This window comes from Hemiscyllium ocellatum, chromosome 5, assembly GCF_020745735.1.
Source record: "Hemiscyllium ocellatum isolate sHemOce1 chromosome 5, sHemOce1.pat.X.cur, whole genome shotgun sequence".
Lineage (NCBI taxonomy): Eukaryota > Metazoa > Chordata > Chondrichthyes > Orectolobiformes > Hemiscylliidae > Hemiscyllium > Hemiscyllium ocellatum.
Window position 1 is genome coordinate 83,691,771 of NC_083405.1, and position 13,139 is coordinate 83,704,909.

Genomic DNA, 13,139 nt, shown 5'->3' on the forward strand with positions numbered 1-13,139 from the left:
TTTTAATTTCAGATTCATTTGAAATGGAAAGAATCAATGTGACGTATTTTTTTTTAAATTACAGTTTAACAAAAATCTATTTTAAACTTGTTTTTTTTTGAGGATGTGATTCTTTAAGTAACTAATTTTTCACAATTTATACAAATTTTACTCAAATTATTCAGCAAATATGCACCAATCGGAATATGCATGACATTGATATAGAATAATTTGCAGCTCAGTAATTAGCAATGGAGACTTAAAACTGCACAATTTAAATGCAGAAAGGCACCTCTATGTTCCAGACTGCTTAAACGATGAAGAAAAATGAAGCTTCACAGTACTATTTAATGACAAACTTCCAAAAATAGGATCTAAGAACCAAATGACAAACCGAAAATTTGTTTCCCAAAATCTAATCACATGTCTGTACAATCTGCCACTCCCTTAGGAAATAAACAAAGATTAGAGCACCCATTCTGTATTGGATATGCATAAATATATCTATAGATTAAGGGAGTTAATAGTGGTCTACTACTTTTAGAAAAGCATCACAAAACAGCTGGTGTATGACCTTGACAAATGCATACATTTATCTTCTTAAAACCATAATGATTGCTACAATGAAATTAATTATATAGACTGTTTTGAACTGCAGTTTTGAAAAGAATTCACATAATAAACTTGAGATCCTTAAGCAGTTCTAGAAGATTTTAATATTTAAATTGAAGACTTTAAGTTAACTTCGGGTACAATTGTGCTTTTAAATATTCATCCTCAGTGGCACAAATAATTTTCTTTAAATACATAATCTGCAATCCTGGTGAGAATCACATAGCTAAGTGACATTTAAATCTATTTTTGGAAACTGCCAAGCCAGAATTAAATTTTGTCACAACTGTGATGTACAGGTTTTCAATGTTTCAAAAGATACAGTTGGTCATATATAAATTACTTACCTCCAAAACAATTGCATACATATTGTGAAACAGAAACTGAAAAACATATGGATCACAGCATGTTTGAAAACTTGTAAATCAAAGAATGCAGACAAAAGTCGTGATACATAAGGCTCCTATAACATTCAACTGTCCATTCGAAAATTTAGTCTAGTGATTGATTTTTTTTTAGTTTCTTAAAATAAATGCCTGCTGTATTTAAAGCTTCTAATTCATTTGACCCTGGTGGGAACAGTAGCTTATATTTACACATTTTGAAATCTGTTTATTGTTAGAATGTGCTCCTATGTACTAAAATATCAATTAATTTCTGCACAGACAGAAATATAATCATCTCTTGATGTACAAATAGTTTTTAAAATTAGTGGGCTTTCATTTGTTTGCATGAACACAATGCATTGCTTGAAGTCAAGTAGATTTGTGGGGAAAAAAAATGTGCTTGTTATTTAAACAAAATTTCACAAAACTAAAAGTATGACATTAAGCGTTTAACTGATAAAATATTTTACAAGAAACAATACAACATTATAATCAAAAATACTATTTATCTATTCTGGTTTCAAAGAGCAGATACGTAAATGAAAACATAGCTACGAAAACATTTCCCAACAGCAAGCCAAGGAGCATTCTGTTCCCACCCACCAAAAAAAATTAAAACCATGCTGCACAGTGTGTGTGTTTTTTTAAGAAAAGCACGCAAACTTCTGTAAAGGCAGACTCAATTTAATTTTGTACAAAAAATTGGAAGTTTTATTTCAAAGAAATTAAAAATATGGAATATATAAACTTTTCTATTGCTCTATAAATATAAAGGATTCTGTAATGGTGAACAAAAATAAATGAATACCAAGTTCAGACATTTTTTCGCTCATCAGGGATTTGAAGCCAATAAACAAATTTCAACCATGTGTACAGGCTTGTATGATGTTATGGCTACAGACTCCTATTCATTATTTCATGACTTTCATGCAAATCATTTAAAATGCATACAATAAAAATGCCTGGAGGTGCAGTTATGGTGTTTTTAAAATGCTTGTACTAAAATGCTTGTAATATAGTACAATGAAAAAGGGAAAGGCTCTTGCCATTTTCAGAGAGAAATGGCCCATGTTTCAATCAATGGATTAAATGTGATGTGTTTACTACAGATTACTTCTACACATCATTTGATTTCTGGACCACTCACTTGGAATAGAATGGAAATAGGTTCTTCTCAGCACTAATAAAACATTGACTGAGTCAATGCTCCACCCATACCAACACCATGTCTGGTTTCTAACATTACTCTCAGCTCAACCTGCTCAATTCTGCTCACATGATCCTGAGCTTACTATCCCCCTGCTTTCTAAAAAAAAGGTTTTATCAAGAATATTAATTTTGCTTGTTCAACTGTTCAGTGCAGTTGAATATAAATGGTGCCACCAGTTTTCTGGGATTTTAAACAATTTCTTTCAGAGACCTTACACAAAAGCTGTTTTTCATCTCCCAAAAAAATGTTAAGACAAAGTCACGTCAAAACAATTAACAGCAAACTTGTATTGAGGGTGATATTTCACTATCACTAAATTAACATAATAATGGAGAGATTTTTCCTAATACACCAGGCATTGAACTTACTGACAATAATGAGGAAATAATCAAAATAAATAAGAAAGTTAAGTGCTCGTATGCCCTGAAAATTTTCAGTTAAATTTTGATCCAGCATATTCATGTATAAATCAATTTACGGGTAGATTAATATTCAAGACTAAAACAGCCAAATATTAATTAATTTATTATTTGGAAGCAGGGCACCCATCAGGTGAGATCATGCTAAGTTGAACCTTGGCGTCCATAGGTAAAGATAATGCATAAAGCCACCGTTTTATCAGGTCTTATGTACACTCGCCCTCGATTCAATTGTTCTGAAGTTGTGTAACAAATAGCGATATTTACTTGCTTGGCGTTAGGACCCAAGGGACGCCTTTCATTCCAGAGTAAAACTAATCGTCCCATTTGCCTCCGGGTCCAATTTATGTCTCGAAAAGTTCAGCATTCAGACATGCGAGTTGGCAGGCACCAGGATTAACTTGCGAGTCTGACTCATTTGCAGTTCCGTCTCGACTTTCGACTACAAGTTGAGTTACGACAATCCTTGGTTTCCGAGCACTGAAACAACCAGTGCCTCCTCCCCTCCCCCCCTTCGAATCAAGAATTTTTAAAAAATCCTCCACACATTGAGGAAACAAGATACACCTCTGGAGGTGATATTTTAAATACAAATATATAATTACAAAAAAAATCTTACAGATGCTATTTACAACGTACAGTCGGTCATATCTCAAAGCCAGGACTTTGTGTGTGTGTGTATAATCTCCCACCGTCTTGGAGGGAGGAATGTTTTGTTTTCTTCTGCAATAAAAATGTCCTTTTGCTTTCACACTGTGGTCTCGCCGTGCTTACTGTTTGTGAGTCTAGTGTAGAACTTGCGCCACGAGTGTAAAGTCTTACCAGACCAGATCCAAAAGCCTGAGGTGATGCCCACGATCAGTGTCATGAGGTATTTGATCATGTAGACGGTGAAGTCCGGCCTCATGTGGGGCTGCTCGCTGTGGGGGCACGGGATGGCGTAACTTTTGCAGGCTTGGTTGACCCAACTCTTCTCCCACTGCTGGCGGAAAGCCTGCTCGTAGAAGTAGCAGGCGATGACGATGGTGGCGGGCACGGTGTAGAGCACGCTGAAGATGCCGATGCGCACCATCAGTTTCTCCAGCTTCTCGGTCTTGGTGCCGTCGTGCTTCATGATGGTGCGGATGCGGAACAGGGACACGAAGCCGGCCAGCAGGAAGGAGGTGCCGATGAACAGGTAGACGAACAGCGGCGCCAGCACGAAGCCGCGCAGCGCGTCCACGTTGTTGAGGCCCACGAAGCAGACCCCGCTGAGCACGTCGCCGTCCACCTGGCCCACCGCCAGGATGGTGATGGTCTTGATGGCCGGCACGGCCCAGGCCGCCAAGTGGAAGTACTGCGAGTTGGCCTCGATCGCCTCATGGCCCCACTTCATTCCCGCCGCCAGGAACCAGGTGAGCGACAGGATCACCCACCAGATCGAGCTGGCCATGCTGAAGAAGTAGAGCATCATGAAGAGAATGGTGCAGCCTTCCTTCTTGGTGCCCTGCGCCACCGTCCTGTAGCCGTCCTCGGCGAACCGGTCGTTGCAGACCACCCTCTCCTCCAGCAGGAAGCCCGCGATGTAGGCGATCGCCACCATGGTGTAGCAGCCCGACAGGAAGATGATGGGCCGCTCCGGGTAGCTGAACCGCTGCATGTCCACCAGGTAGGTGAGCACCGTGAACAGGGTGGAGGCGCAGCACAGCACCGACCAGATCCCGATCCAGATCCGCGAGAACTTCAGCTCCTCCTCGCTGAAGTACATCAGGCCGTTGGTGCGGGACGGCTCGCACGGCGCCCCGCAATCCTTCTCGCCCAGGAAGTGGTAGTTCAGGTAGCTGGGCACTTTGAGCACCCGCGGGCAGGTGAACTGCTGCCGGCCCGGGTAGCCCCGGGGGTAGATGGTGCCGGCGTTCGGCAGCGACTCAGTGGGGTCCAGGGTCGGGCTGCCCCTCTCGGTGTTGTTCTGCCCCACGCACAAGTCGATAGATCCGTGCACGGGGAAGTTCTCGCAGCGCAGGCTCTCGGGCCACTGGAAGCCAAATTTGTTCATGAGCGCCTCGCAGCCCTGCCTGGCCCGCTCACACAGCGACCGGCACGGGGGGATCGCCTGCTCCAGCACCGTGCACACCGGCGCGTACATGGAGCACAGGAAAAACTTCAGCTCGGGCGAGCACTGCACTTTCACCAGCGGGTAAAACTGGTGCACCTCCAGGCCCGCGTCTTCCTGATTCGTGTGCCCCAACAGGTTCGGCATGATGGTCTGGTTGTAGGCGATGTCGGTGCACAGGGGGATCGAGATGGGCTGGCAAAAGCCATGGTCCGGGATGGAGATGCCCCTCTCGCTATTGTACTGTCCCTGTGGCCGCACGGGTCCCGGTCCAAGGAGGAACAGATGAAGCACAAACAGCCACCGAGCGCACGCAAGTTTGCACGGATCCAGATGGAAACAATTACTCACAGCCATACTTTTCCCTCGCTCTTTCTCTCTCTTCAAACTACTTCGAGGCAGGAAATGATCCTACGGCATGAAATACACAGAAGTTTTGTTTGTTGTCCTTGTTTTTTTTAAAAAAAAGAAAAACAATGTTGAGCACTTACGTTTGGGGGGGGGGGGGGGCAAGGATGTGATTTTACACTGGAAACGATTCGGATGCCAAAATAAAAACAGCCCCGAGCCGAGCAGCAACCCAGCGCCGACTCCACTGTCCATTTGTGTCACTCCATCAGCTCCCTGCCGCCTGTTTCTAGGAGCCCCTAGCCGCCTGGTTCTGCGCAATCACGGCAAGAGGCGCCTTGAAACCGGCTCGGGACCCTGCGATCTACAAATCCGAACCAATCATGATCCGATCCCAGCCCAGCCCTTGTGATAGAGAGGGTGATGATTGGTTGGTGTCCGTGGAGTAATTTGAATAATTGGCAGCCTTTGGGGGCGGGAGGGGTAGGATCGAGGAGAATGTGTACAGCGGCTCCCAGGGGAGGCTCTGTCCTGTTTAGTGAGTGAGACGGCGGCATTCCGGGTTTTATTGGTCAGGCCGCTGTTTTCTTCACCCCCAGGGAGCTCAGAGGTTTCGGGCAAGGCGCTGGATGCTTGGGGAGGGAAGGGGAACGGATCAGGAAGGCACTGACTACAGTCACAGTCAACAGATTGAAGAGCCGGGAGTTGTAGATTGGAGTGTGAATGAGCCATGTCTTTGAGTATCAAAGCCTAGAGGGAGCTGGGCTTTGGAGTTTTACTGGGAAGGTGAGAGTCAGGAAGCTGCAACTTCAGGGAATTAAGGCTCAAGAAAGGGAGATGAGGCACCGAAGTTCAAGTGGGCGGTCTTCGGGAGTGGAACACGTAAACTTTGAGAGGTGTAATGAGGGCATGGCTTAAGAACTGGAAATATTCGGAGCTAGAGATTGAAATTTTCGGCGCTGCAACAATGGATGGTATTTTGAAACTTTTTTGGGAAGGAAGAGCTGGGTGGGAACTTTCAGAAGCGTACGGAACTGGGGAAGCAGGGCGCAAGACCGAAATTTCATGGTCTTGGAAGCTTCATCTATCCAAAGGCAGTAAACGAGAGCATTCGGACCCTTCTGAAAGTTCGGGTTTTAAATATTCACGTAGTAGTTTAGGTGTCTCTAGCACTATGGCTGCATCTATGACTGAACCGAGTTATCTTGCAGTCTTTTTGTTTATGAAACTAGTAAGCCTCGGCAAGTTTTGTTGTTTAATGTAGATATTGAAGTAAGTCACTGCGTGAAATAACAAAAACTCCAAATTCTGTGTGAAATTGGAAACCACACCGACAGTACTTATGAGCAAGACGGCATGTGAATATTATAAACCATAACTGTTTAATACTCACTATTGTTTCGTCTGAGATAATGTAACAAAAGAGAAAATAATGCCACTAGATTGCTGTAAACGGATTTTTAAAAAAAATTGCAAGTCGCAACACGGTGTTGCGATTTTTTTAAAACTTTGTCCACCCGAGTCCAACACCGGCGCCTCCAAATCTTGACAATTGCGTACATTCCTATTTGCCTCATGTTAAATCTCACTTGTCAACATCTTCAACGATTTTAATTGCAACTGTTTCGGCAGCCTCTTTCATTCACCGTGATTATGGTACTATCGAAATAAGGTAGTAACGCTATGTATAATGGCTGGGTCGGTCATCAACTATGAAGCGTCGCCGTCTCGAAACGATTACTTCTCATTGATTGTAACAGGCCTACTGAGTTTCTCCAGCAATTTGTATTTTTGTTTCAGCTCTCCAGCATCCGCGGTTTTTTTTGTTACTGATGTCAACTCGTGTTTCACAAGCGAATCTTTGAGACATGGACGCCACGGTGCCGACGTCAGAAAATACAATCTTGCGGTGATCGTTGTAAATAATTTGATCAGTTAAAGTCACAGTGGAACTTAACCACATTGAGCGCTGGCAATTAACACATCCACTATTAGTACTTAACTATAGTCGCCTCTCATTGCGATGGAGGCAATGGCGAAAGACATGCATTCATATAGTGTTTCACGACCGCTGGATATTTCCTATTGGTTTGTAGCTAATGGAATACTTCTGAACAGTAGTGGCCATTGTAGTGCAGGCAAAGTGATAGGAAGCTTTCGCAGGTAGCAATGTGACGATTTTTGATTAGGGTACCAGGAATAATACTCCTGCTGGTCGAAAGAAGGCTTGGAGATTTTCTTTTGTCCATTGAAAGGAGCAGATGCTATTTTCCAGATTAGGTGTTAAACCCTACCTTAGGTTATTAGATTGATTGATTGAAAGCAAGTTCTGAATTATGACAATTAATAATCCATTAAGGGCAATCATTATAAGATTGAACAATTTTCATTTCAGCATAAAACAATTACAATGTTAGCATAAAAAATAAAAACAGGCCCCTGGATCCTGCTGTGCTATTCCACAGGATTGTAGGTGATCTGAGATCCCTCATGTCCACTTTTCCCTGTAACATTTGATTTTCCCCTATTGACCAACAATTCATCTATCTTGGTCTTAAATATGCATAAGGACTCAGACCCTGCGGCAAGGAGTTCCAGAGACACTCAGCTCTCAAAAGAAATTCCTCTTAATCTCAATACAGGGCTACCAGTTTATGCCCTCTGGTCCTAGACTCTCCCAGGAAGGGGAAACATTCCCTCAGCATTTAGCCTGTCAAGCCCTTAAGATTCCTAAGTTTCAATAAGATCTCCTCTCCTTCTAAATTCCAATGTTACCCAAACTGTTTAGCCTTTGCTTATTATACTGTCCCTCCATATGGGGAATCATCCAAGTGAATCTTTTCTGTACTGCCTCCAATGAATTGAAACCTCCTTTAAATAGGGGGACCAAAACTGCACACTGTACTCCAGATGTGAAGCATCTCATTTTCTCATATTAAGCTCTATTTGCTAACTTTTTGTCCACTATATCTATTAATATCTATCTATTTGGATCCTTTTTATATTGTGCCTTTCCACCACCTATTTTTGGTTTCATTTGCAAATTTGATTACAGTACATTGGCATCCTCACTCCCAGTCATTAACTTAGGAGGATTTAAACTCTGAGAAAATGAGGACTGCAGATGCTGGAGATCAGAGTCAATAAGTGTGGTGCTAGAAAAGCAAAGCAGGTCAGGCAACATCCGAGGAGCAGGAATGTGTTGGGGGAAGGGGGAGTTGAGGGCTGAGAGATTTGCTGTTTCTTGCCCAGTAGGGAAATGGCGATTGATGTCAGTATTCCACCTGAAACACCAACAGTGATTATCTTAGACTGAACCTTCTGTGAGATTCCTTGTCAAATGCCTTCTCAAATACCACGCATCTACTGGTTTGCCTCAATGCACTCTGGTTGAGTTCCTCAAAATAGTTTTAAAAATTAATCAGCCACAACTTCCCTTTCACACAGCTATGCTGACTGTGCTTGACTTAATTTATGATTTTCCAAATGTCATCAAGGATGGATGATAAACATCAAAATCCCTTGAACAAATAACTTGGATTAAAATTTAATGTGTTACAAAATGCAGGTCTTCTTAACTTACACAAGTAAAAGTCTGCTGCATTCTGAGTTTTGCGGTAAAGCCCCAAGACCATTGTTAGAGTGGTGCTGGAAAAGCACAGCGGGTCAGACAGCATCCGAGGAGCAGGAAAATCGACGTTTTGGACAAAGCCCTTCTTCAGGAATAAGGGCTTTTGCCTGAAACGCCAATTTGTCCTGCTCCTCGGATGCTGTCTGACCTGCTGTGCTTTTCCAGCACCACTCTAATCTTGACTCTAACCTTCAGCATCTGTGGTACCCACTTCCGTCCAAGACCATTGTTGTCAGGTTAAATTTCATTACATTCTCAGTTGTTTACACACAATTTAATTTTATAAGGTATTAGAATGGGCTATCTCACCCTTTATTCATTATGTCTAATTTGTGGAATGATCCATTTTTTCTGAAACCAATAGCAAATGCAGTCTTATACAACTGTTATAAGAGGGTGTGGCAGTGGGTTGAAGAGTTTGCTATTGACCAACTTCCCAACAGTGTTTTTCAAGGAAACCACCATTTAAGTGGTTTGTTTGCTTCCCTCAAAGACGCTTTGTGTGTGTTATCCAGGATCAGTCAGATAATACAGCATTGTCTCAGTCAGGTGCTGTGATGTCAGCCTAGATTATTTATGCTGAAGTCATGGAATGGGACTTGATCCTAGAACCTTGTTGCTGAGATAAGAGTGATCACAAAACACTGGATGACACACCTGGTCAGCAGATCTCAAGTTATTTTCCAAAATGACCTCCATTTTCAGGTGTTAGATTACTAGGATCTCAGAAGCCAATCAAATGTGCAAGTTATTTGTTCAGGGTGTTAGTGGTTAGGCCAGCACTTATTGAGCATTTCTAATTACCCTTAACAAGGTTTTCTGACCTGGATGACATGGTTGCTCAAAGGTTAGTGCTGCTGCCTCACAGCAACAGGGATCCGGGTTTGATGCCCCCCCTTGATTGACTGACTGACTGTGAAATCTTGACATAGATATTCTCCCTGTGTCTGTGTGAGCTTTTGCCAGGTGCTGCACCAGGTTATAGTCCAATAGGTTTATTTGGAAACACTAGCTTTCAGAGTGCTGCTCCTTCCTCCGGTGGTTGTGGAGTACAACCATCTGATGAAGGAGCAGTGCTGTGAAAGCTAGTGCTTCCAAGTAAACCTGTTGGACTATGACCTGGTGTTGCGATTTTTTTTTTCAACTTCATACACCTCAGTCCAACACTGGCTCCTCCATAGCATGGTCATGAAGGTAGTACGTGAAGAGGATAAATGGATTGACTGATGAATAAAAGGTAAAAACAAGGACTGCATATGCTGGAAACCAGAGTCTCGATTAGAGTGGTGCTGGATGAAGGGCTTTTGTCCGAAACGTTGATTTTTCCTGCTCCTCGAATGCTGCCTGACCTACTGTACTTTTCCAGCACCACTTTAATCTAGACTCTGATGAATAAAAGACAGAGTTGGGATAGGGGGGCAGTTTCAGGTTGGTAATCTGTAACTAGTGCCACAGAGCTCAGTATGGGGGCCACAATTATATATATGTGTTAATGACTTGGATGAGGAATGTGAATTGACTGTAACCAAGTTTGCAAATGACACAGAAATAGGTCAGAAAGCAAGTGGTGAGGAATGGTATGAATTAGCCATGCTAAATTGCCCACAGTGTTAGGTGCGTTAGTCAGGGAAATAAAGGGTAGGTGAATGGGTTTGGGTGGGTTTCTCTTCGGAGGGGCGGTGTGGACTTGTTGGGCCAAAGGGCCTGTTTCCACACTGTAGCTAATCTAACCTAAAAAATAATAGTCTGGAGAAGACTATAGACAGGTTATGTGAGCGGGCAAAAATTTGGCAGATGGAATAAAATGTAGAGAAATATGAGGTTAGGCATTCTGGTAGGAAGAATGAAGGAGCTAAGTAATATTTAAATGGAGAAAGACTGCAGAAAGCTACAGAGGAGAAGGATTTTGGAGTGCATGTTCATGAATCACATAAACTCAGCATCCAAATTCAGTGGATTTTCGGGAAGGCATATTGAATGTTGGCCTTTATTTCAAAAGAATAAAAAAAATTGGGACGTTTTGCAGAAATGTATAAAACACTGGATTAGATTCCCTACAGTATGGAAACAGGCCTTTCAGCCCAATAAGTCCATCCTGTCCCTCTGAAGAATAACCCATCCAGATTCATTCCTCTTTATTTACGCCTGACTAACGCACCTAATACTACGGGCAATTTAGCTTGGCCAATTCACCTGACCTGCACATCTTTGAATTGTGGGAAGAAACCGGAGCACCCAGAGGAAACCCAGGCAGGCACAGGAAGAATGTACAAACTCCACACAAACAAGAATCAAATCTGGGTCCTTGGCACTGTGAGGCAGCAGTGCTAACCACTGAGTCACCATGCCACCCCAGCTGGAATTCTGTGAGCAGGTTTGAGCCCTTCACTAAGTTGATACCAGATATGGAGGGATTGTCTTATGAGGAAAAGTTGGGTTATACTCATTGACTATAGAAGAATGTGAGGCAACCTTATTGAAACTTACAAAATTCTTAAAGAACTTGACAGGATATGTGCAGAAAGATTGTTTCCCTGTAATCGCAATCTCAGAATAGGGAGTGTACATTTAATGCAGATGAGGAGTAATAATTTATTTCTGTGAATACTTTACCACAGAGAATTGTTGACATTGGGTCACTGTTTATCCCAGCCGTGAATAGACTTACAGTTTTAATCAGAAACAAAAACAGAAATTGCTGGAAAAACTCAGCAAGTCTGGCAGCATCTGTGCAGAGAAATCAGAGTTAACGTTTTGCATCGAGTGACTCTTCCTCAGAACTGATGGTAGCTAGGAAAATGTCAGTTTATATACAGAAGATAGAGTTGGGGAGGGGGCAAGGAGTAAACAATAGGTGGAGATAGAGCCCAAAGAGAGAGAGAAGAGCAGTTGGACAAAGGAATGGATAACGATCCTGCCTGATGAAGGGCTCCTGCTCAAAATGTTGATTTTCCTGCTCCTCGGATGCTGCCTGACCTGCTGCGTTTTTCCAGTACCACTCTAATCCTGACTATGTGATAGCGAATCTTGATGTGTGGGAGTTGAGGTAAGAATGTAGGAGAGCCGAAGTCCGAAAGTTATTGAACTTGATATTGAGTGCAGAAGGTTGCAGAGACCCCAATGAGAAAAATGAAGTGCTGTTCATAGAGTCATAGAGATGTACAGCATGGAGACAGAGCCTTCGGTCCAACTCATCCATGCCGACCAAATATCCAACCCAATCTAGTCCCACTTGCCAGCACCTGGTCCATATTCCTCTAAACCCTTCCTATTCATATACCCATCCCGATACCTTTTAAATGTTGCAATTGTACCAGCCTCCACCACTTCCTCTGGCAGCTCATTCCATATACGTACCACCCTCTGTGTGAAAAGGTTGCTCCTTAGATCTCTTTTATATCTTTCCCTTCTCACCCTAAACCTATGCCCTCTAGTGCTGGACTCCTCCACCCCCAGGGAAAAGACTTTGTCTATTTATCCTATCCATACCCCTCATGATTTTATCAACTTCTATAACGCCACCCCTCTGCCTCTGACACTCCAGGGAATACAGCCCCAGCCTATTCAACCTCTCCATATTGCTCAAATCCTCCAATCCTGGCAATATCTTTGTAAATCTTTTCTGAACCCTTTCAAGTTTCACAACATCTTTCTGATAGGAAGGAGACCAGAATTGCATGCAATATTCCAACAGTGGCCTATGCAATGTCCTGTACAGCTGCAACATGACCTCCCAACTCCTGTACTCAATACTCTGACCAATAAAGGAAAGTATTCCAAACACCTTCTTCATTATCCTATCTACTTGTGACTCCACTTTCATGGAGCTATGAACCTGCACTCCAAGGTCTCTTTGTTCAGCATCACCCCCCCCCAGGACCTTACCATTAAGTGTATAAGTTCTGCTAAGATTTGCTTTCCCAAAATGCAGTGCCTCACATTTATTTAAATTAAATTCCACCTGCCACTTCTCAGCCCATTGGCCCATCTGATCGAAATCTCATTGTTCTTCCAGTTTGTGCTGAGCTTTGCTGGAGTATTGCAGCAAGCCTGAGACAGGTGTTGGCCAGGGAACAGAGTTTTAATCTGTAAAGGAATCAAGAGTTATTGGAGAAAAGACAGGAAAGTGGAGTTGAGGATGAACAGATCAGTTGTGATGTCATTGAACAACAGAACGGACTTCTCAAATGGCTTACTTCTGCTCTAACATCTCGGTGATGTTGCAATGTAGCTTGTAGATGGTATGCGCGACTGCCACTATGCATCAGCAGTGGAGGGGGTTACCAGCCACTTATCCCAATTTTGCTTCTTACCCTAGCATGCTCATTCACTCAGCAACCCTTCTTACAAAGCCTCACTCACTCAGCAGCCCCTCTTCCTAACTCCACTCACTCACTTAGCCAACAGCCTCGCTTACCTTCTCCCCTTTTGGTCAAGTTGATTGTGCCTTTTAAGTTGAGCC

General features: G+C 43.0%; 1 protein-coding gene across 1 annotated transcript; it reads right to left on the bottom strand.

Moving 5' to 3' along the window:
• Window positions 1-1,425: 1,425 nt before the first annotated feature.
• LOC132815764 (frizzled-1-like) lies at window positions 1,426-5,407 on the bottom strand. Its single transcript, XM_060824927.1, has one exon. The coding sequence runs from the start codon at window positions 5,053-5,055 to the stop codon at window positions 3,355-3,357; it is 1,701 nt and encodes a 566-aa protein (XP_060680910.1). The 5' UTR covers window positions 5,056-5,407; the 3' UTR covers window positions 1,426-3,354.
• Between the last annotated feature and the right edge of the window lie 7,732 nt (window positions 5,408-13,139).